Source organism: Molothrus aeneus, chromosome 1 (assembly GCF_037042795.1).
Source record: "Molothrus aeneus isolate 106 chromosome 1, BPBGC_Maene_1.0, whole genome shotgun sequence".
NCBI classification, from domain to species: Eukaryota; Metazoa; Chordata; class Aves; order Passeriformes; family Icteridae; genus Molothrus; species Molothrus aeneus.
In genome coordinates this window covers 16,311,371-16,336,465 of record NC_089646.1, presented here as the reverse complement: position 1 = coordinate 16,336,465, position 25,095 = coordinate 16,311,371, and the positions used below count along the sequence as shown (strand labels likewise).

Below are 25,095 nucleotides of genomic sequence, written 5' to 3'. Positions count from 1 at the left end.
CCTCAAGATCCCTAGATAAACCCCTGCTTTCCCTGCCCGAGGGGCTCTTTCATCCCTGGATGCCTTCAAAGAAGGAGCTCAATAAAGGCTCTCCTTGGAACCTCACAGGAAAATGCTGTCTCTCCTTCTGCATTGCCTGGATCACAGAAGAGCTGAAATCACCCTGTGTGAGCTCAAATCACCCTGTGTGAGCTGAAATCACGCAGTGTGAGCTGAAATCACGCAGTGTGAGCTGAAATCACCCAGTATGAGCTGATATCACCCAGTATGAGCTGATATCACCCAGTGTGAGCTGAAATCGCCCGCTGTGAGCTGAAATCCCCCAGTCTGAGCTGAAATCGCCCGCTGTGAGCTGAAATCACCCGCTGTGAGCTGAAATCACCCGCTGTGAGCTGAAATCACCCACCGTGAGCTGAAATCACCCGCTGTGGGCTGAAATCACCCGCTGTGAGCACACCGTGCCTGTGCCCCTGAGGTGTCTTTTTCAAGAGGCTTCTTCAGAAGGGTCGCGGCACTCTGAACAACGCCCGCTGCGACACAGAACAGCTGAGATATCACACGGGAGGGAAGGCTGCACCATGGGAGCTTTCACAAATGCCAAAATAACCTGCACATCTCTTCCTACAAACAGTTCAAACCGAAGATTTAGTACGTCATCTGAATACAGTTGATTTTATCCCTAAGGATGTGTCAAATCAATTCCTTTTGCTTTGCCTTAATCAACTTAGTTTTTGTAAATACTATCTTTATTTTTCTTATTGCCAAAAGTAGAACCACAGTATACTGAAACCATTTACATTTACATATTGAAAAATCTGAGTACTCACACCGAAAAGTTCTAATGCTTCTATGCCATAATGACTGTAAAATTTGGGCTATGTAATCATGCAATTCAATTTACATGGCAAAGAAATTTCACCAGGATATATCTGATTAGTTCATTTTTGATATGTTTTTAGCAATTTACATGATCAAACTCCAGCACATAGAAAATATAGTTTCTTAGAACCTCAAGTCAAATCAAATCCAGGTGAAACTAGGAAAATTAGCACAAATTAAGGTTTTGCAGGGCCAGCTATCAAAATACTATGCAGTTACAATAAAATCAGACTTGATTCACCAAATATTCCTTACTTTTGCAGTAGTTGGGGTTTTTTTTCCTTTTGAATGTGCAAACTCTTCCCTATCAAGAGAAAGTACAACACCACTTGCTGTAGCTTCTTTTTCATAATGGAAAGTACAGTACTGAGCTGGCCAAAAACAAACTGCAATTGGTTATTAAACACTTTGGTAGCTGTGCAACAGAAAAGTTTACTCAATTCTTGAGCATTACATCCACAACCAGAAATGTTTAAGGCAACAGTGCAAGTGGAAGCTTCATCCTGGAGCTAAACAGACAAACAGTAAAACGTGTCTGGTGCACCCACAGCAAGCAAACGCACATGGAAATTCTTGCCGCTCCTCTAAAAATAATCCACAGGAGTAGCTGGAGCACATCTTTATTAATTCTTTCTAAAATATATCCAAGCTGAGCACGTGTACCATTTCAGGTATCAGCTACATCAATGCTTGTAATTACCCTGAAGGATCTTCCCCTTGTGTTTCTATCCTACAAATCTCTACAGAATTAACAGGATCTCTGCTATATAAAAAAGAATGAGATGGCTGAAGATTTTTGGTAAAATTTGAGAGTCATGTGAGAAGAAGGAAGTAACAATTTGAGGGAAGCAGAAATTTTAAACTATCCAGAACCAGTTTTCCCTTCCAAACTGTCAACAACAGTTGTGGGTTCCCTCTTCTGTATTTTACTTTGTAAACTAAAATCTCATTAACAGATTCCTTTGTGAAGAAAAGGGACAGCAAGAACAGTTGCATCAGTGTTTGCTGGTTTTACTAACTACAATAGGAATGTACTGTAGGGAACAATCCAGTATTTGCAGGGGAATGGATTGGATGATCTAATACAACTTTTCCACTTCTGACTTCTTAGAACAGCTTAGATTCATCCAAGTTCTCAAAGAAATTTCTGTCCAACAATACTGAATGAAGAGAACTCCAAGACAAGGTCTGGGGATTTTTTTTTCTTCTTCTTTTTTTCTTCTCAATATTTAGAGAGCCAGAATAGCAAACCAAATGCTATAGTACACAACCATGAAGAAAAAGCTATAGTAATTAAATACCCATGAAACAGAATATCTGTAGAAAAAGCAGAAAGTTCATTTTATACTTAAGTCTTCCAATAATTTTGGAGCATATTATTCATTTCATAACTTAGGAAAAAAGGTCTTTTATAATATCTGAAATTATTAAGCAGTAAGGTAAGAAGATTGGTGTAGAAATTTTTATTAAGCAACATATTAAAAAATAGAGAAATATCAGTGCTAACTGGTAATATACCCATGCTCATTTTCTTCCTACTGCCACATACCAGGATCACAACATCCTTGGCCCAAGACAAGTGCACATTTTTTCCTTTCTTTTTTTTTTTTTTATTACAAAATATGTGTCATCATTCTCTGTCTGCAGAATTAAAAACATTTGTCTTTGCAAGTACAGTTGACTTTAAGAAATTACTGCTAGGAAAAACAGTCTTTCAAATAAGACACCAGAACTTAGAAAAAGATTTTGCACTCCTGAAGCCTTGTAACAGGGAAAAACTATGACAGATGGGGCTCATTCTTCTGCTCTTACAGCTCTCTTCCAAAAAGGCTAGGGACTGTCTTCTCTGAAACTTGAGAGGATACTGAACAATCCTTCTAAAAATGCATTAAAGGTCAAACCAATACCATGAGTTTCACATACAGTTAAGCCCATCTTGAGGCAAGTATATGAAGTAGATAACATTTAGAAAGCTTTTCATACCCTACTTTATATACCAGACCTTCACAGAAATCAAATGTGAGGTTTGATAGCCGGTGACATGCACTGGGTCAGACCAAATGCTCTTAATAGTCTTAATTGCTGCAATTAAAAAACTTTGTGTCTCAAATGAAGTTAATATACTGTCTTAAAGAGCAACTAGTGAACACTAAAGATGGAGTTTCGAGATTTCAAGAATTATATCTACTTTAAGATAGTGTGAGGCTTAAAAGGACAATAAAAAAGCATCAACAGGGTCAAAGTTACATGTATGTCTAGTATTTGGACCTAGAGAGCACAAGATAAATAATGAAGATGGTTGGAATATTTCAGTGCCTTCTTGTATTTGCAATATAGTGACCATTCACTGATTCCCTCTCTCATCTTTCTTTTCTGTTACAGTCAGAAAGTCCAATCCACCCTTCAATACTAAACAACATGGTAACCAGGGCATGCAACCAGGAGAGCTGCTAGGAAAGCAAACTGCTCCAAACTGAGAGCATACTCCAAGTGAGTAAACCAGTGAACTGCTGTCTTCTTTTGGAATGAGGGGCAAAAGGAATAAGTGAAAGGAGTTTGAAAACGTTTAGGTTTTGCCTCGATAAAAAATTAGAGCAAATGTTGAAGTGTCAATGTTTCACAGATCCACACTCATTTTCTAGCCAGCCTTCTTTAATTCCCAAACCAAAAAGAAAACTAATTTAGCAGCTGACATAACATTTTGCTTAGATGTACACCACTGTCATCTTACATCAGAAAGATGACAGGTATTCCTCTTACAGTGATCTTCTGAGCCACCTGCACAGATAGCTGCAGCAAAGCCACAAGGAGTCTGGGAGTCATGGCACTTCAGAAATGTTGATTAAATTCTTCAGGCAAGCAAATATTGCCAAGCACTGTTCCACTGTTTGTTGCTTTTGTGTATCAAATGCCAGAGAGCATTTAGTTTTACTTTTATATGTAAATTCTCAGATATTTTGACGAGTATCACGAAGCACTTGATCAAGTATCAACATTACTACATCTTTTTCCAGAATAAAATAGCTGAAAAAATGGGAAAATGTGATTCTTTCAAACCTACTTAGAAATAATCCCAGTTTTAAGCTTCCTCTAGATCAGTAATTGACACGGGCAACAAATTCTGCACAGGTCTGTTTATATTCATGGCATGGGTTACTACCATCTACTGACTCATTTCAGACCTCAGAATTTCCTTCCAGCTTGAATTAGCTCTGTACTGGGGAATGAGGACATACTTACCATTTTGTAGGAGTGGAATATTTTTAACCAGCTGATTGGTCCCACTTTTCAGCTCCACACAATTTTAAGATTATTGGGATAGCTCTGTGTACTCCCACGGCATGCTTTGATTTCTTGGTGCTGATCATTTTTGTAGCGTAATATTTTACTCAAGTATTCATCCAACTTATTTTAAGCTGTACTTTAGTCCAGCATATTTATGAGCAAAACACAATATTAAATGGAGGCAAGCCAATAAAAGAAACAGCTTACTAGAATTTCAGTTGACTTTGTTAAAGGAAATTATTTTAAATTAATGTGGCTACTGAACTCTTGCCATACTTGACCTCAGAAAATATATTCCTTCTAATTTTTCTGTGAATGTTTATTTATTTAAGCTAAACTCCAGATCTTGAATGTTGACCATAAAGAAGTGTCAGATTTCCTGCTACTATTTTGTACTACTTTTTTCTAAACAAGGGCAAACAACACATGTTTGTTGCATTAGCATTACACTGCCAAAACATCACTCTTAAATGAAATCATCTATGTATTTTTGGTAAAATCTTATTTAACAACTTCCACCCCGCCAGAAACAGAGTTAAAACAAGGCTGTTTTGTTTTCACTGAGCAACAGTTTGGTCACCAGTTTACTAGATGGCGCTCAAAACATTTTTCCATATGCTCTTCTCAAAGAGAATCTGACTTAAATGTGATTTACCTTCACCAGTGAATGAAGGCTTTTTTCACCAAACATATCCCAGAGGAAGGTCAGGTCTTCCTGGCTGTCCACATGTGGCTGCAGCTGGGCTGGCAATGCAGCCAGCAGCTCGTACAGACCTATAAAATGAAAATAAAACACAAAGTGTGATCTAGGGTGATCTCATTAATTTCACTTAACAGTTCTGTGTAATTGGCTGCCTGGAGCATGTCATTTTAACTAAAGAGGGAGTCTGGAGTATCCAGCACAACATTAACATGTAGAACCAAAAGGAACATTTAGAAAAAATTACTAAGAAACAAGTATTAGCAGGGTACTTTTTTACCTTGTCACAGTTGTCAAGCTTCTACATCCATATATATTTACACAAGGTTATGCAGAAAATTCATAAAGGTTTTGAGAAAAGGACAAACCCAGAAAAAAGCATACATTCCTTTGCTTAATCGTTATTCCATTTCCCTTGATGTTAGCCAAAGAGTGAAATGAGTCATGCATAGGAAAAACTTCCTTAAAAGAACAGAAACTGGATAGGGTGGTCCATTAAAAAAAGGTTCATGGTTTCTCTAAATATTTCTCGCTAATACATTGCTTAATATTTTTTTCAATCCTGTGTTCAGCAAGGATCCACAGCAATACAAAAGCACCTTCTCTGTTTTGCAGGATTACATTTTTAAAAACAAAACCAACACAGTTTTCCCAGACACACATGAACACAGAAATATTTCAGTAACATTTTTAATTTGCAGGTATTTGAGATTCTCTCTAGGGCTGAAGCAATTGCTGTTCTCAGTTATTTGTGGCACACCTCAGCAGCGCTCTCAGAGGGGCAGACAGTAGCACACTGTTCCACAGTAGCGCACAGCATAAAATATCCATCGTGCACACAGACCATCAAAGTGCTGTCCAAGAAATGCAGCAACAGTGTTTGCAGCAGTCCTCTGTAGGGAGGTAACCTGGCATGAGTTGATATCAATTCATAGCACAAGTTTAATTTTCCACTGGGATTACTTGGGGTAAAAAGGACAAAATGCCTTTTTCTCCTGTCTGCTGTCTACAAAAACACCAACAGTCTCCTGGGATCCAAGATACACGGTCCTGTTATTATTTTTAGTCTGAGTAAGTGCTGCTGTTCAACACAAGAACAGATTTACAACATACTCTACTGGTAAAAGAACATTGTTGTAAATTACAGGTTACCTATTGTTATTATGTTTATTATCTCCTTGAAAGTTATGATTTAGAATATTCAGAATATTTATTAGTAAACATAATTTCACAGCCTTTTCAGGCAGTACATATCCCTTTCAACATTGCATACAGCACCTTTGGGTTCTGATGATTTATATTTTCATATTTTTACTGCCCCTCAGTAAAATATTTTGGGGAAAAAAAACTTCTTTCCAGATACATTCTTTTTGTGCTCCAAGCATTTTTCGGAGGTTGACATTAATTTCTCTTACAATCCTGCTTTTATTTAAATCTGTTCTTGTTTCTGCTTCAGAAATACTGCAAAAAGAAGATACAACTCAAACCACTACAATTTTGCAGACAGAAAAAAATACCATCAAGCTTTGCCTAGCAAGATACAATCATTGATTGAGGTGACAGCCAGAGAAAAGAGGTCTCAGTGGGACTTGTGACTCCAGCTTCCCAGATTATCAGAACTTCAGAACTTAACAAAAATGGTTTTATCACACAATTTATGAAAACAGTTTCATTTAAAAAATGAAAACATTCCTTTTTTTTTTTTTTTAGAATATTTTAAAAATTCTTTACACTTGGCCACTTATACTACTGTAAATATATTTACCTCAAAATAACCTGAAGGCTGTCAAAAAATGGAATAGAAATTTTCAGTGTAAGCTTGCACTGTGGCATAACTGCTTGGGGACAATTCCTGTGTGTCATTCAGAAGAAAGAAAACAGAAACTTCAGACACTTCCCTCAAATAAAGGCATGTAACAGAGTAAGCTTTCTTTTCCTTGATCCATCAGATCTGCTTAAATTCCACATGTAATCAACTATAAGAACTATTCTCTCCTTGTAACTTGCTCCTCAACACTTTGATAATCAAATCCCTAGTGAAAAATAAAATGAAAGTTTGTATTTCCTGATGGATTAACTATTAGTGACACAGGGGAAGACTGAATCAGCCCATAATGAGAATTTGGTTTTACACACAAAACTCCCAGAGAAAAACCCCACCTGCCAGCACTCCAGGAGTGCCAAACCCTGCAGGTCCTTACACATATGAAGGTTTCACATCCAGCTCAAAAGTTTCTGTGAGCTTTACTTATTTGTATAGCCCTGAGTTGCTTCTTCCAGGGAAATGGGTGTCCATGTTCCTAGTGCACCACTCCAGCTTCAACAGCAATGCACCCATCTGTGCAACTCCCCTGGGGAAGTGGAGACAATTAGACAGGTGCTGACTGATTTTATCCATATCATGGCCATGCTTCTAGTTCTTCCCTGCTTTGGCAGTGTTTATAGCCTTCAGCCAGAAGGAAATGAGAATCCATCCCTTCTCCATTGCAATGGAAACTGAGGCTGTGCCATGCAGCGTGCTGGAGAACACCTCACTCTTGCTCTTCACACTCCTCCCCAAACTCAACACTGTGTAGCCAGGAATTAAAAAAACAACTCCATTAAGGAGCCACGTAAAAATCAGGCAGAAGGAGGATTTAATGTATTAAACTGGGGAGAACAGAAGACAAGATCTAGAACACATCTAAAATTAAATTTGTGTGATCACAGATCACCTGACTCAGATCCAGAAGGTAGTGGCAGAAGAAGGTGGCAGCACCTCTAAAGGCGTAAGCCTTTACCTTTCCTCTAGTTTCTTCTTGTTCCATTTGTAGTGAACGGTACCACAGAATCAAAAATTTTCAGATGGGCATTCTGATTTTTATCTATTAAGAAATAAAGTAGGTGGATCTTCTACACACACCTCCAAGTAAAACATGATTTTTACTTGTGTCTAAATTACATGAGATGTATTGATATTAATCATTCCACTGTGAAGAAACAGTGAAAATTGTGGCTGGCATGTGACTTTACCAGCAGATGGCATATTAAAGGAAGTGTGTTTGTGATATGGACAGAGACACAATAATTTGTCAAGTTAGTGTAAACTGGTAATGAATTGACACCACTATATTGGCCTAATGTTACTTACCAAATCTGAACAATTAATACATCCATCTTTCTTACACATGAAGGGCAGTAGCTCAAATTCCTGCAGCCCTATAAGATCTCACTCTACAGAGATGCGGCCATGCAGAAGTAGATGTAATCTGAATTTCATAGTAGAGTGCTTCAGATAAACTGCAAACCTCCTGCAAAACTTCTAAGTAGTATCTCAGGTCATTCTAGAAGGCAGAGCCAAAGGCCATGGGAAAAAAGTGCAAGTTTAACAATGGTTTAAGTAATGCCAGGCTGTTAAACCAGATTTTTTTTAATTGTTCCAGTAGCAATTATGTGGTGTGAAGGCATGCCACACTGAACACTTTTGAATACTTCTAAAACTAAAAATTAACTTTCCAAAAGGTCATAGTGATACTCCCTAAAATACAGGTTGTTTGGCAAATTAAAAATGCATATTCATTGTATCAGACCAGAGTGAGATGTATCAGCACCTCCAAGCTACCACTGCCTGCCAGGCCTTGATTTTGCTTTTGGTCTCAATTTTGATGTTTCCTACGTTCTTGAGTCATATGGCATGTCTGGACCTCACACTTTTTTTGAAAGGTCCCACAATGTAAATGAACACAACCACGAGCTTTTAAAAAAAAGTATCTAGAAGTTGTTTAACAAGAAAAATAAAAGCCAAGAAAAAATTCCTGTTGTTTTTAAAGCCTGATGTTGGCACCACTGTGAGGAGTGTCTTGCAAAAAAAAATTTTTTTGCTTTTATTATACACTGTTGCTACTCTACTTAGGTTCTTGGTTTTTTTAAAATCTGGTTTGCCTAAGTTTAACCAGCATTTATATTCAAAAGGAATCCTGCGCCCATTGGAATTTACTAGTATCAAAACACTTCAGGTGTCAAAAATCAGTAAAGTAAACATGACTTACACAAGAAAAACTAATTTATTTTGATTTTTAAAAGTAGATAATTTATTCCCAGAAGACCTGAGCATAGATTAAAAAAAACTAACAATGTGATTAAACATAGAGATGTAAGACAATTATGCAATTTTAAGAGGGGAAGTAAGTCTGGTCATTCTTACAGCTCAGGGGGGAAGAACCCCAAGACCCATCACAATGTAATCACACCTAAAAGGATAAAAGATAATTTTCAACTGTGTTCTTTCAACACACTTAAGCAGTTACTGTCTTCAGAGCATCTTCACCTTTTTCTAAATTTAATTAATACAATTTAGTTTTATTTCATCTGAAGACCAAAATGTAGAGTAATGCTAATTCCAATTTAAAAATGTGTACAGTAGATTTGCACCTGCAATCAGAGTTAAGAGTAAGAAGCAATGGAAACCCTTTAAATCAGAAACAACAGGACATAAAAAGACTTTTCCAGTTTTAGAAAATTGCTTCCTTTGTCGTGTTATATTCTATAGAAGACTGCTTGTTCCTAGGAGGAGAATAAATGGCTAAGCAATTGATTAAACTGTTCCCGTACTGAACCACTCACATTGCAGATTCCAGATGCTCTACATTCTTGACATCAGAATGGAAAAATTTACTGTTAGTCTAGAGAAATTTAATATCACCATTCTTGTCATATCCTTCATAGCTTCATTATTAGGACAAGTCTGTGGAAGCTATAAACTAGTGCTAAGTGATAAAAAATATGGTCTCTGCGTTCCATCACTTTCTTACAAGAAAACACCAACTTTGTTTTGGTAAGCGTAAGGAAAGAAATGGAAATATGGATCTGCCTTTGCTTTCATATGCTAATTAATTTCCTGAATTAGCATTCTGAACAATGATGCCAGGCTTCAAATCTAGAATTTTTACAGCAACTGAGGGATAATAAACACTAAAGAACATATATCTAAAGGCCCAGAACAACACTGTAAAAATTTATTGTATTAATAAAATGGGACAAACCAACCTTTAAATTTTCCACTTTGTCAAAGGTAAAATAATCAGCACCATTTGCTGCCATTTATAACAAGCTAACATTTTTTCACATTTGAACTGCACTTTACAGTTCTACGAAGGCTCAGACATTTGCCTTACACACAAACAAGCATCACTGCAGTAGAAGCACTTATTCTGACATCCTTGCTGCAGAATAACAAAATCAGTCACTAACACCACATATTGAAAATTATTTCATTCTGAAATCTGAGATTAGAATTTACACACAGGTTCAAATAAAAACATATGCAGTATGTCTGCATATTAGGATGGACATACTGCACTGTCCTATCAGCCTCCAGCTGTAAAAAGACCACTATGTGCTCAAATTTATGTGCTACAAATAATTCTTTTTTTATGTTCTCTTAAGTAATTCCACTGAATATATGGGCTTGCTGACACTACAAAAAGTTAAAGACTAACAATTTTTCTGTGCAGAGCCAGATGGATTAACTCATTCCAGTAAGCACCTTTTTAAAATTTTGCGGTTTAATGTTTCTACAAAAAAAAATTAATTTTCAAAATACAAAACATCAAGTAACTACATCATGCACTTGCATAACTACAACATGCAACCGATCTGCATCTTGGGAAAAATATCTGTTTTGATTTATTTGCTAATTCACAAAAAAAAAGGTAAAATGCTGAAATCCTTACAGATGGCAGAGCAATAGAAATACCAATGTTATATATTTTTTCTATGAAAAAAAAATTTTGCTGTAAGTGTCCTCAAAGAATAAGACTGCATAATCATAAGGGCAATAGTATTTTAACTTAAAAGTCGTACCTGATTTTTATTCCTCAACGCTACAGTAAATTTGTTAGCCCACCTTAAAACAATGTTATGACAGAAAATGTTGAATGAGTAATTATTAAAACCCATCACTTTAAAAAATATTATTTCCTTCATAATGGAAAAGTCTTTAGTTTTGGAACTTGGCTCCAGAGCTAAGAATACGCAGTTGTTTGAAACAGTTATTGGTCTTTTAGGATTTGTCTCAACATGTGTATTTCAGATTTAACATACCACATACCGTTAACATTCTGATGTGAGTTAAAGAGCTGATCTCTATCTGCATCCATACAGGGCAAGACTTGCTGCAAAGCTCCTGCTTGCATGGCTCATCAAAGCTGTTTCAAAATCAAACCCCCTCAAAAATGTAGCTACTAGACACTGTGTCAACATGGTTATTTTCAAAGTTCATAAAATGTACTTTGGTGAGTATTCAAAAGCCCACCTTTTATCTGCAAGAATAACATATACATAAAACTGATTTAAAGTGACCCATCAAGGACAAATTAACAAGCAGCTTGTGGAAAACTCATACAATTTTCTTTTTCTTTTTTTTTTTTTTTTAATCCTGTCTCCTCCAGTGAAGCCTGCTATGGCACCTTGAATAACCTTGACTAATTGACTGGTCCTTTCCATAGACATCAGCTTGGCAACTCTTTGGTATTTCTATCTTGATCTCCATCAGCCCTAGAGGAGGCAATAGCAAGCACTTGGCAGGCAGTCAGGAAAGAACTCATTCCAGCACTAGGAAGGCACTGGGCACACTGGCCATATTTTAACCCTTTAGTCACAGTTTACAAGGTTATAAGATACTTGGCACTGGGGAGGGGCAGCAAGGACTACTAAACATAGCATTTTACGTCTGCAAAAGGAAGACAGAATATCTCATTAAGAGCTTGAATAAAGATTTCTAGCAATAGAAATCAAGATTATTTTCAAATCAGCTGGGTCTAAGAATAATGGAAGCAGTATTGGATTACCACGTATCTCAACCTCTCATGGTCAAGACCCATGCTAATCATGTACTCATAGAGGATATATCTGTCATGAGAGTACAAGAAAAAGTCCTACAATCCTAGGCAATACTGATGCCTGAAATCAAGTCAGTACATTATTTCAGTGTTATGATTCACTGTAGGATCTAGTTTAAGAATTAACACTCAAAACAAGTTATGCCATTACACAGTCACATATATGCAACCACATACGCTTGATTTAAAAGTTTATAGAAGAATATAGGACTATGCACAAATTTAAAAGAGTCAAGTATATTGACTGAGTGAGAAAGCTGGGGCTGTTCAGTGTGGAATAGTGTGCATAGAGACCTCCAACAAACTTCCAGTATCTGAGTGGGGCCTACAAGGAAGGCTGGAGAGGAACTCTTTGTCAGGAACTGTACTGACAGGACAAGCAGTAATGGCTCAAACTGAAAAGAGGGGAAAATTAGGTGAGTATGTGGAAGAAATTCTTTGTGGTGAGATTGGTGAGGCACTGGAACAGGCTGTTTCCAGAAGCTGGGGCTGTCCCGTCCCTCGCAGTGTTCAAGGTGACGTTGGATGGGGCTCTGAGCAACCTGGCCTAGTAAAAGATGTCCCTGCTCACAGCAGGGGGTTTGAAGTTAGATGAACTTTAAGGTCCCTTTCAGCCCAAACCATTCCACGATCCTACACCACCACCTCCTTTTGAAAGTAAGTTTAGGAAAGTAAACTATTTGAAATAATTAAATTATTTCATCATTTATCTGTAAAACTATTATATTGCTTTGAGGTGTTCTTTGCATGTGTTGGGTTTTTTTCTTAAACCAATGTGTTATTAAGGAAAAAAAATCAATTTTGAACCCCTATTTCTCAATATATATTTCTCAACAGGCAACTAACAGCTAGCAGGGAAGCTTCTCATTACCTCTTAGAAGTAATAAACAGTAATAATACCTCTTAGAAGTAATAAACAGTAATAAACTGTCCTCTGATTAATAGGTTTAATTCTTCTAAATTAGGCAGGATTTGATGTGATATTGGGCTGAGAAGCCACAGACCCTTCCATGAGATGCACACAGTATGCAGGCTCTGCTGGCTAACCTGGATGCTGGCACAGCTACACTTGAGGGGAACAGCGTGGCAAGTGTGCTCTCAGCAAAGGACACCTGGCCTCAGCAGAACTGACAACCACTTGTGTGCTACAGCTTTCAGTCCAACAAACAGAACCACATAGAACAGAGCCTCTGCTTAGAAACAATACTGTACCTTCAAATTTGCTACAAAAACTACACGCTGCTCACCAAACAAAAAAAAATTGTTTCAGCTGCCAGACTATTTGAATTTAAGTGTGTCCAAAAACTGTAACAATTTTAAAGAGTTTACCATCAGTAAATATACTTACACTTATTTTCTGATTCCACACTACTGAATCGGTCTAGCAATATTAACACAAAACAGAACAGTTTAGAGAAATTTCATTTCACTTTAAACGAATTTTCCAAGTCATCGTAAATATGTTGATACCAAAATAAATACCCTTTCCAACACCAGCAAGTTGTATTTTTAAAAATTAAATCAGATTGCAATTAAAGCTAGCCATACATCTCATACTTTCCCAAATCTTCCAAATTAATATTATCCTAAAAGCCATTTAATGCCTCTGGCAGATGGAGATGGGGAGAAATCAAGAATGCAAGGATAAAATATTGGCTCTGTTTATTAATTCAGTGTAAATTTTGCCTCAGCTGTCATACCCATTTTCATGGCCATACCTATGCATCTCAACGTGCTGAGGAATTAAAGCAGCTTTTCAATTGTGATGCAGCCAAAGCATTTACACACCACACTTGCTGCAGCACCCCTAGACCTAAAGCTGTAACCAAAGGTGTAAAGCAGGCAAGTGAAGGCTTTCCCTCTGCTCTGTTTCCACCACAGGATGCCAGTGGGGAAGTAAAGGCAGTCTGGAGCAGGAACCAATGACCCTGCAAGCCTTTGCCCTGGCAGCCTCCAACAGAACAATTCCCAGAAAACTTTCCTTCAAGCCTCTCCTAAATCCCCTTTCTCTTCATCTCATAACAATGAGATGGACAGATCTTTGGCCACCATTTTATGTTGCTGCATTCTTTAAATAGGCTGTAAAAACAGAACTCACTGATTTCTATCTTCTTCCAAATCCTGAAAACTGGGTTAAAAGGCTAAAATTAAAATTTTAGCACTTCAGATTAATTTGTCCTTCTTCCACTACTGATGTTTCTGGTGCCCCCCTTTCAGCTTAGCCAACTACTCAGCTTTTTCTTCACATTATTACTTTTTTTCTCCACCTTTTTATTTTTATCCTTTTTATTATCAAATCCTCTTAGAAAACATCATGTTGAAACTGCCAAGCTGATCAAAATGCATTAATATAATAGTAAATAAACAGAAGACATCTATATGAAAACAATAAAAGCAAGATAGCTTCTTGTTCAGGTGCCTAAAAAAATCATCTTTGAACTGCACATTGCTTACAGTGGTCTCTGACCACTGGGAAGTCAATCCATATGAACCATCCTAGCAAAATATTTTTACCAGCATTCAGCATATCCACATCAACAGCATGCAGCTTCAGAGGTCGAGATTAATTTGAAAGAATCACAGAATACACTACTATAAATGCATTTTGGAAAAATACCTGACATTTAGAACAGATTTCACGTATCTATTTAATATTATTACAAAAAAGAGATGAAAACATGAAAACCAGGAATATTTAAAGGTCATATGAACTTAAAATTTGGTTAGCAACAAATGTGGGTTTTTTTTAAATTAAAAACCTAATATGTATTCGGTTTTGCAGCCTTGTAATACTTAGAAAACTTCACTATCTGGCACAGTGCTCGCTCCTTTATGTGCTCAAGGAGAACATAAGCCCTTGCACATTTTCTTTCTATAATTTACAATATTCAAATCCAAGAACTGCTTCTGACTTGCATTTTTCATTGTATATAAACAATCTCACACAGCGTTACTTGGTGCCTAAGCTTGGCCCATAAATGTGATTTTCCTGCTGACAACACATGAAACAAAAACATGAAGTCTGCTTTGCACATTCATGCACTGCTTTTTGAGAACAAACAGAAAAGCATTTTTAAGCTTGTCAGTTAAGCAAGCTCGATACAGCGTTGGGAGGAAAGAAATCTGCAACAAGTTTACGATGTTTTTCACATTAGAACAACACTTAAAGCATAATGATGTCATCTTGGCTTCACCAAAGTCAGCAACAAAGCTGTCATCTACTACTGTGAAGCCAGAATTGCAATTTTACACCTTCCTAAATATAGCAGATAAGTGAATGCCAGATCTCACAGACTTGCTTTACCTGCAAAACACAAGTCTTCTTGCTCAGTCTTCAAAAACTCCGTTTGGTGGGCTTGCACACAGAGTGCAAGCAGACTTTAGCAACACAGAAACTGTTGACAGCTTCTGACCCAGCCCGAGGCATAAGCTCAGCCTTCCATTCACGCTGGTTGCTTTAAGATAACTTTGACTTGACACTGACAGGACCATAAACCTTAAGGGTCACACAGATGTTATTATTCACAATGAGCAGCTTTTCAATTATTACTATTATCATTATTATATAAAAATAGTCTTCTATATGGCTAATGGAGAGTGGAAGAGAAAAAAGCATCTGCATGTAAGCCTTTGTCCTCTGTCTTTAGGTTAGTGAAGCCAGATCAATCTGGTAAGGTGTAAGATTAAATTAGAAGTCACTATATCAATCTGAATAAATTAAATTTTTTTTTTTAAGATTGAAAATGGCGTAGCCATTATTTTGATTTATCATAGCTTAAAGCCTGGTAAATACCCCTCAAAACAGATTCAAAAGGCATGGCTTGTGTTCAGAAGAAGATACAGGTTAAAACATGGTAGGACAAAAGCAAGCATATGAAGAATGTATATGAAGAAAGCAGCTGCAATTACATGGTGCCCCTTCTAATAAAAGCTGTTGACAAAGTAAAAGCAAGGTAAAATGGACACAGTCAGATACACATTTAGTATCATCAAATATGGCCCAGGATGAAGACAATCCCATTTTTGACAGTGAACTGATACTTCAGACTATATAAAAAAAATTTAAATCATTAATGCTCCCATACTGGTGACTGAATATCCAGTGGTCCATGACATGGCAACTTTCAATATTCACAGATGATGCATTTCTATTTACAAACCCTCACGGAATGCTTTCATTTGTTTTTAAATCCAGATTTACTTTTATTTCACCCAGCATCCAGCAGACACAAAAAGAGGTTAGGCTGCACTTTGTCTGACTGTATTTACAAAAGACAGTCTCAGCAAACAGACTGAGCAGGGTTATGTCCCTATCCTAAAGGTCCCACTAAGTGACTTGCCAAGACCTCAGCGTCCCAGACAGGGCAGACTCAACTTGTCACATGTCACAATACCAGTCTGTGCAGGCAGGGTGAGAGGAAGACTGCTTACCCACACAGGAAGAACAGAGGTAGGAAAAATTTTATGCACATCACTACTTTTTAATCTAAGAGTGAGAGTAACAGCAGAAAAAGAGGACTTCAGAAAACCACCTGTATCATAGCCAGGGCAGGAAGCACAGTTTGATGTAACCATTCCAAAAATACTTAAGTGCATATCAGCCCAATCAGGAAGTATTGTAAAGAAAGTGGAAGAAAAAAATATATATTTTCAGTCCAAATGCAAATTTTTAATTAGAGAAACAACTTATAACTTGAAGCAGAAAAAAAAGGACTTAACAAGCACTATTATTTAAGAGCAAGAGATTAACAGCATGTATCACGTTTTACTATAAATTTCATGAGACAATGGACACACTTGAGTTTTAACACAGATCTTAATTATTAAAGGTATGTTTGCATCATCATATGGATTAAACAGCACAACAGAACATACTTAGAGGCATTTTAACACACAATATTTCAAAATCAGAATTATCTTCTACTTTTTGAAGCACTTCTCTTTCTTTATTCAGAAACTCTGTAACTATTACTTTTGGACATATTACAATCTTTAAAAATAAACAAGTAATAGTTAAAAAAAATCAAGGAAGGTTTTGAAAGGACACAAAAGGGTGCATGATAAAGAAAGCAAAGGTCCAGAGTGGAAAATTAGCCCAGAGTAGACCCTGACACATCTTCCAAAACTCAGCTTTAGAATACTGAACAGCTTCAACTCACTCATTTCCATGAGGAGAGGGAGAGAAAAGAAAGGTTTGCAGAGATAGGGTTTGGCAAAGTCATAGTCAAATCCCTTAAACACAGGAATAGGAAGACAAAAAAGCATATAAAACCAAACAACTCTCCTTCTCCATGGCAACAAATAAACAGACGCACACCCTAATTGTAAAGATTAATATTGTCATCTAGCATAAATTTTATGTGTAGGGAAAACAAAATCACTGCCCTGTACAGTCTACTAAAAATAAGAATCAAATGCAGCTCCTCATATACATACTTATACACATATTTTTGGATTCCTGACTTGAAATCTCCCTCCTAATTTTCCAAGGGAACAGGGATCTTGTATTGTATTGCAACCTCAGCTGGATCACCCTTTTTAAACACTCTTAAGCAAAAATACTAACTTCAGTTATCCCAAACAGAGGGACAAAAATACTTTCAGAGAGGGAGAATTCAGGATAACAAGAAGATGAAATTTAACCTTTGAATATAACCTTCTATTGCCACAAAGAAGGTGAAAACCATGGAAAGCTACGTATCTGCAATCCCACTGCCAGCAGTCAGTGTCAGGAACTGGGCTCTGACGTGGAAGGCAAGTGAAGGAACTGAACTTGAGACAGTATTTTTCTTCTCCTAATTTGTTACAGAGTTGTCAAAACTGAATAGTCTGTGTTCAGAAATAACTCCACTGATAACTGTAACTCACAGAGGGGATAGTCTAGACTGCTGCAAATATTAAGGCATGCATGATATCATCATCTTTTTTTTTTTCCCCTTCCTCCTCCTTTTTCAAGTTAACATTGTAGGAACCATGCTCAGAGGTAAATCCAAATTCTTCAGATCCATCTATAATATATGTTTGGATCTGTTCTTTTTAGGAGGTTGGGGACGGACGGGAAGAAGGTGGTGGTGGAACTTTTCAAAATTAATATATTTTATCTGTGATGTTTCATGTATCTAAATTTAACTTCAGGGAGAAAAGGTTATATTTTAAGTCTTAAATTAAAGACCATAATTAATTATCTTACTTGAAATACAGACTTAACAAATAAGAGGTGGAGGAAGCACGGCCCCTCCTTGGCCCGCGTACCTGTGTCACTTCCAGATCCAGTTGATAACGCTGGCATGATTTAGTCTGCAGAGCGTCACACACAAACCTCAAACCAGCGCTGCAGCCAGAAGGCAGAAGTTTGTTTCAGTTTAACTGCTCGCAGCCAAGTTGTCTACAAAGATTTATGTTATCTCCCAGCTTCTCCTAGAAAGAACAGAAATAGAATTTTACAATTAAGAACATTGTTAAACTGTATATTACTGCAGCTAATCAAATCCAATTATTATCATGAAATAAGCTTTTATTTAAGATTCTCAAAACCAAGCACTAGACATTTATTTATGACTGTTAAGATTTTTGTTTCCTCCAGGTGAAACAAGTTTTGTTTTCTTCAATCTAGCCTACAATCCCATTCTGCAATAACAATAATTTAACACATTTCTCTTGTGTAAATTATACTCTTTAACTCCAGGCATTTTGGAAATAAAGTCTAGGGGTATTTTATTAAAACTGTGAATAATTGAGGTAATTCAAATTTTTCTACTACTTATCTCAGAGAAATAAAATTACTTACTAGCACAGTAATTCATTCAGTGTTTCTATTTAACCTCCTTTCAATCGTTTTCAGGTCATTTAAGATTTTTGTTTGCAATCCGGAAATATAATCTAAATTTTAACTGAAGCTGCAAAAAGTAGGACTGGAGCAAATACTTTTCTAAGGCAAATAGCACTTTGATTCCTGGAGTTGATGGAGCCATTACCATGTAAGGAATTTTTCTGTGATTCATTATGACAAAGTCAGTGTTTGTTTAACACATATTTTGTAATAATTGCACAGATCTACTGATAGTAAATTTTGGGTCTTTCCTTTAACCGTTTTTTGAGAAAAATTCAGAGTACCTATAACAAAAATTAAAATTAATTTCAAATAGAAGTGAACGCATTTGTATTCAAGTATGTTAAAATATGAACTGGAACACAAACGTACAAAAAGAAATTCCAAGTTAAGATAGCAAATGTCTACTTAGAGCAGGGCAGGGACTGATGTGCTTGCAGGGAGAAGGAAGGGAGAGGGGGAAGTAGAAGCTACCAGAAAATAAGGATTTTTTTTTTCCAGATTTCAGTAAACAAAAAAGGATCCTTGAAGAAAGAAAGCAGCATAGTTCTGCTTTAGCAAAAGAAAATAAACAAATAGAAGAGCATTTTGCCACTGCTATTGCTGGTTTGAGTTTTGTTGGTTTTTTTAAAACACATTCATATTAATCAGAATGACTTTTGAAGTCATGTTGGCTCTTAAAGTGCATATTTTGGACCCATTTTAACTTGGCAACAGTCTGGTGGAAGAGTGATATACAGGTGCTGTAAACAGTGTATGCTGTTCAAAATTTTGTTTTTCACTGAAAGAAATCTCCACATGGCTAAAAATATTGCAGCATACTAAGGGCCATCCACAAGATTTTGTTTAATAAGTTTTAAAGCAATTATTAGATACAAGTTAGCTGTTCACTTGTCCCCAGGCATAAACCTACTGTTTAAATAGTCTGGCAGGTTTTTTTAAGTATGGGGGTTTTTTACATCCCCTAGGCATTTACCCAGTGAATCTGGGTGGTTTGGTTAAGAAGGCAAAATACAGCAGAAGTTACCTCCCTGGACAACTTCTTCTGTGATGAAAAGAACCAAATAAAAACCTAAAAGTTTATCTATTAAGATTGTTTAGGGCTTTAGGATTTTTTTTAAATTATAGAAGTTTATGAAGAAAAGAAGTTTCCAGTAAAAAAAAAACCAGCTTAAAAAAATATTTTTACATTCATCAAATCAGCACAAAAGTCCATTAACTTAAAATTCAAAGCACGGATAAGGAAATTAAGTATTCCAGAGTGAAAGCTCATCTTATGATGACAAGAGCTGTAAAACATCTATATGTAAAGCTAGCCAGGGTGCAGTTTAAAAGAGGAAAAAAAGAAGACATCATAGCCAAGGACACATTGTACCAATTAAGATGGAACATATTCACTTTACATTAATTCTGCTTGTTTTCTGTTTAACACATAAAGAAGGAGTCGGGTCCCAAACTCTGTGACATTCCCCAGCGCGAGCACACCCGAGCAGCTGTACAAAGGAGAGAGGCATTTTTACTTTAACATGTGTAAGGAACTGGTTAAATAAAATTATTGATTACTAATGAAACATCTTGGATTTATACTCATCTTAAAGTACTTTCATCTGTTAAAAAAAAAAAAAAACAAAACAGGAAAAAAACCAAAACCAACTAAACAAGGTGTTCTCATTATGAGTACATTATTATTAACCAGAAATTCAGCTTCTTTAAAAAGAGTTCACTGCAAAATGCAGAAAATCTTGTTGATCTACATATACGTGATGTATTTCAACTCCATCAGTTTCTTTATTTTTCTTTATTTCACAGTAAATCATTCAGTACAAAAAAAAATCAAGCTCATTATTTAAGAAATCTATATACAGCATAAAGTTATTGCCCCCTGATCCTAAATATATATTAATGAAAAATAAATGACCTGATGAAATCCTTACCAGTAAAATGCTTAATATTTTGCTGGAATGGGATGGGGATTTTTTTTTTCCTAACGTGCAAATTAAGCTACATTTTTGCAGTGATGATGCTATTTTCTTTGGCTCACATAATTTAAAATGCTTTGGAAGTTTTTGCCGGAGCCCAGCCATAGGCATTGCTGACTGCTGTATGGAATCGATTTGCTGCAACACAGAAATACCAGCTGTTACAGTATGTCCTGAGAGGGATTACCGAATATTCCTAAATTGAAGTTCAATCCATCTTTCCATAAAAATTAGGAGCCAGGGCCAGGAACGTAACAGCAGTATCAAGTGCACCTGAGGCATTTACAATACCCAGCAGAACTGTTACAACCAGCCTTTAAAAAGGGCTTATTTTTGAAATTTCATTATTCCAGTTGTACCTTGCTTCTATAGATCGCACCGTATCGGGTTCTGCTGGCACCCGCCGCGTGGAAACAGCGGCGCCCGCCCGGCCCCTCACGGCTCCCGCCTGACCCCTGGCGGCCGCGGGAGGCGCCGCGCCCGCCTCGCTCCCCACACGCCGCGGGCAGGAGCCCCTCGCGAGGCAACACGTGCCCGCCTTGCTTCTGCTTTTAATTCTTTTAATAAAAACGGATTAAGATGAAATAACAAAACGCATAATTTTAATTGTTTCTGCCTGTGTTTCTCTGCATAATGAAAGACATCTCTATTTTAAGGCGTTGTGGTTGAATGGCAGGTGTAAAAAGCACAGAAATGCTCCCCTGTCTTCCAACAGCTCCCACACACTGCAGGGTCATCAAGCCAGACACAGCTCTGGTCACCGTCACCACCAAGGGCATTACAGTGACATTAATCACCAGGGTGACGTGCCCCGGTTACACAAGGCCAGGAGTGGGGCAGAAGCCTCCCAGAAGCACCGTCCAAACCCACAAAATTCTAGAATTACAGCTCTCCAAGGGAACCATTTTTCTGCATATCCCACATGTAAGAGATGCCCCTTTAGCAAAGGATGAGGGATAAATCTTGTTTGTGATCACTCACATTGTGAATACAGGACTGTAAGAACAGGCAGAGGTCGGGCAGATAAAGCAAGCAGGTGGGAGGCAGCTGCAGAGTGCCAAGATGAATGGCCTTCCACGTAATTTCAGCTTTAGTAGCTTCTTTCTAGCATCCTCTGTTGCTTTTGAATTGAAGTGACTCCATCAGTCATGCATACACTTTATTTCAGTCAAGTCCATTTTTCAAGAAAAGATGAGGTAGAAAAGCTAATTCAAATTTGTACTTATGGCAAGCACCATGCAGTTGGAGACAGAACACATGAAGTCTCGGTTCTACCTCAGACTTCCCAAACAAACCTCAATAAACTCCATAATATTTCTTTCTGAAAGGGTATTTTACAAGTTACTCAATATTTTGGCACTTTAATGAATATAAATTGATTTTCTTCACATTTGAAAAGCAGACCGAAGACTTTTGATTAATTTATGACAGATAAAATCATAAGAAGTATGAACATAACAATGCTACAAATCAGGAGGTGGGCAGGCTGGGGATGGGACACATAAGCCCAGGTTATTTGGTTGTTTGATACTAGAAACTTTCAACCTATTTTTCGAAAGGATGCCACAGTTATGACGACTATAACCTTGATTTGCAGGACTAAACCAGAATGTCTGCAAATGGTATTCAAAGTACCAGATAGAGATTTCATGCAGAGACAGGAAATTTGACAGCCAGTCAGTCTTGTATTCATTATGGGGCCTCAAGTAATTGAGTGACTACAGACATGTATACAAGACTCCAAAACCCAGTGAGCACAGGAAATTGCCAAGGGAGGTTTTCTAGACTGGGAGAAGTAAATTTGTTTCAGTAGACAAAATCTGAACTGAAAATGGTGGTCAACTCTTTTGGAAGCTGTAATGTAAGGGGATCTAGTGAATTCTTAAACTCTTCTGAAGAAGGTTTCACCTCCTCAATCACACGGTCTCCGACAGGCTACTGGAACCTGCCTGTGGCTCCTGACAGGTTTCCAAAGCTGCTCAGCCACCCCTACAGGCAGTATATACTTGCTGGCAACAGGAACCTTCAAAAAATCTTCAACTTGAATTACAGCATAGAGGACATGTGCATAAACATGATGGGTCGTCAAAGATGCTGCAGAAGCAAGAAGCTATGTCTGACTCACTCAGTTGTGTGTGTATTGAAACTTAAAACTATTGCAAGAATCCCTGTATGAAGTTCACTTAAAAGCCTCAGAAACTATGGCAACTACCAAATGTAACTAACTAACCAAATGTAATTAACTAATACACCAACACAGAAAACACGGACTTCCCCAAATTGAAAAGGCCAACTGCTGCCTTCACTAACTTTCTCATGGTCTTGTCATCATATCAGTCTTCAGCCATAAGAAAAATTAAAGGCTTCTGCATATTTTTCTATCAGTGTTCTCCATTTTATTTAGGTTACACCATAGGTATCTTAGAAAGAGCCTCACTTTGTGAAAAGACTTTGAGAACAGTAGATAATTTAGGCACTCTTAAGCATCCACTGAAAATGTGTAACTGCTTGACATTTAATTTATACATTTGTGGTTTCATCTTTAACAAACAGCAGTTTGGAAAAAATACTTCTAAAATAATTTTATTTTGTAGTGTGACTTCTACTTCCATGGCTCAAATCTGACTGTGAAGTCAGTGAATCAGGAGAGAGATGTCTCTGGTCTCTACTTATGGGAAAGTTTTTACAGATGGAAAAAAAAAGAGATTATCTAAATGATAAAATCCTTGAGTACAAGGAATAAAAAGAGAGAGTATTTAAGAAGTAATGTACTGAAAAACATTAAGACAGTAGAAATTACTACCCCAGCAGTGTGTGGTGCCTATTTCCAGCAGTCTGATCAACACCAGAACAAAGTCCGGCCTATTTCCAGTGAGTGGCCCTCCTGACTGGTCTCTAGGCTACATATTTGGACCTTTACCATTTTATTCTCTTCCTCTTCAAGGATGAGCTTCCATTTGACACTTCCCTTGCTGGATTATTAACAGAAAACACACAACTTTAATCACTACCTAACCACACATTCCCAAAAACATGCCAGAAGCTCGTATGTGGGGGAGATCCTCTCTCATGTTTGACTCAATTTGTTCAAAGGGCTCAGAAGACAGGCAGAAGGAAAAGAGCACAGTGTACAATTTCATTCCTTCACAACTTCAGCAAAAGACAGGTTTCTCCTCTTGATGAGAGTAATCCTGTGTCCATGGAAAAATCTCACCTTAACAACTCCAACAGCAACACTGAAACTGGTATCACAATTTTCCTTTTTCAGACTGTTTTCCCCCATAATATTCTTTCATAGTCTGGAGCAGGACCATTTATCTAGATATCATTGTTATCTAAACCCTCTCTAAATAAAAGTGTGAAATAATTGTTTCAATGAGTCAATACAACATAGAAAAACCAGAAATAAAATACAGAATATATTAAGATATTAAAAAGTTGGTAATATTGTTATTATTTTATATATTATGATGTATTACAGTTTAGCTTTTAGAAAGTTCCTTGCAGCCTGAAAACACTGCCATGCTAAATGTGAAATATGTTCAATGAGTACCACTATTAAAACAGAGGCAAGGCTTTTTGCAACCTGCACCTTCTCTGCCTTTAACACAAAAACCCCTACGTGAGTTCTGTCCAGACTTAGATTTTTAATGTCAGTGTTTGAATTGAACACATTCCTTTAAATGCACGAAAACATTTCTTTAAATAAACACACTAAAGCTACCAGTTTAATTTTAACCAGCATCACTGTTGTAGATGTCCAATACCCTTAGACAGATCCAATTTTCTGCAAATAAAATGTACCAACTGACAGAATAATATTAGTTTAATATACTAGTTTAATAAAGCTATTCATTAAAATGTGACCTAAACTATGTCTCAGATCAAAGGTTGCTCTTTCAGTTTGAGTTACTGGTTTGGGCACACTTTTAACACTTTTCCCCTAGCTGCAAACCATTCCTTTCCTTGGAAAATAGCTGTCAGCAGGTACCACAGCCTCTCCATTAATTACCTGCACAAATAGTTTTGTTCTGGCAGTGTTTCCTGACAGTCTGTTTGAAAAATGTAACTACCTACAGTAAATTACAAACCTTACTGACCCCCAAAATACTGAAAAAAACCTGGCAATTTTTCTATAAATGAGAGTTCAGCAAAACCTACTGCAATGAATCATCCAGTAACCTCAACACTCCCTAAAAACAATTAAAAATGTTTTGCACCAAGGGGGTCTGCAACTCCAATTTTAGAAATATACTTCAGATTTTAATAGTAGTATAATGCAGTTTGAGCCCACATTTACAGAAGTGGATGGGAAATCTGTGATAGAAGTAAAACCAGGATTAAGGACATCCTAAAGAAACCAGTAAATATCTAATTGACTTAAACAGTTTAGCCACATATTAGCGTTACCTACGTTATTTACATGTATGCATCAATTCTCAGGTATGCTAAACAGCCATATCCAAAAATCATCCTCACAATTACATAAATATTCAAATTATTACTTCAAACTCAGAAATACCTCCTCCAATGTCAGAATGTTAT

The 25,095-nt window shown here is 37.0% G+C and overlaps 1 protein-coding gene across 1 annotated transcript in view; it reads right to left on the bottom strand.

Annotated features, from left to right (window-relative positions):
• Window positions 1–25,095, bottom strand: part of MPP7 (MAGUK p55 scaffold protein 7) — a 148,360-nt gene that overhangs the window by 89,040 nt on the left and 34,225 nt on the right. Inside the window, exons 3-4 of the mRNA XM_066551956.1 lie at window positions 17,995–18,159; window positions 4,820–4,938 (exon numbers count right to left, since the gene is read on the bottom strand). Coding sequence (XP_066408053.1) covers window positions 4,820–4,938; window positions 17,995–18,031 — 156 coding nt within the window. The 5' untranslated portion in view covers window positions 18,032–18,159. The remainder of the gene's footprint in view (window positions 1–4,819; window positions 4,939–17,994; window positions 18,160–25,095) is intronic.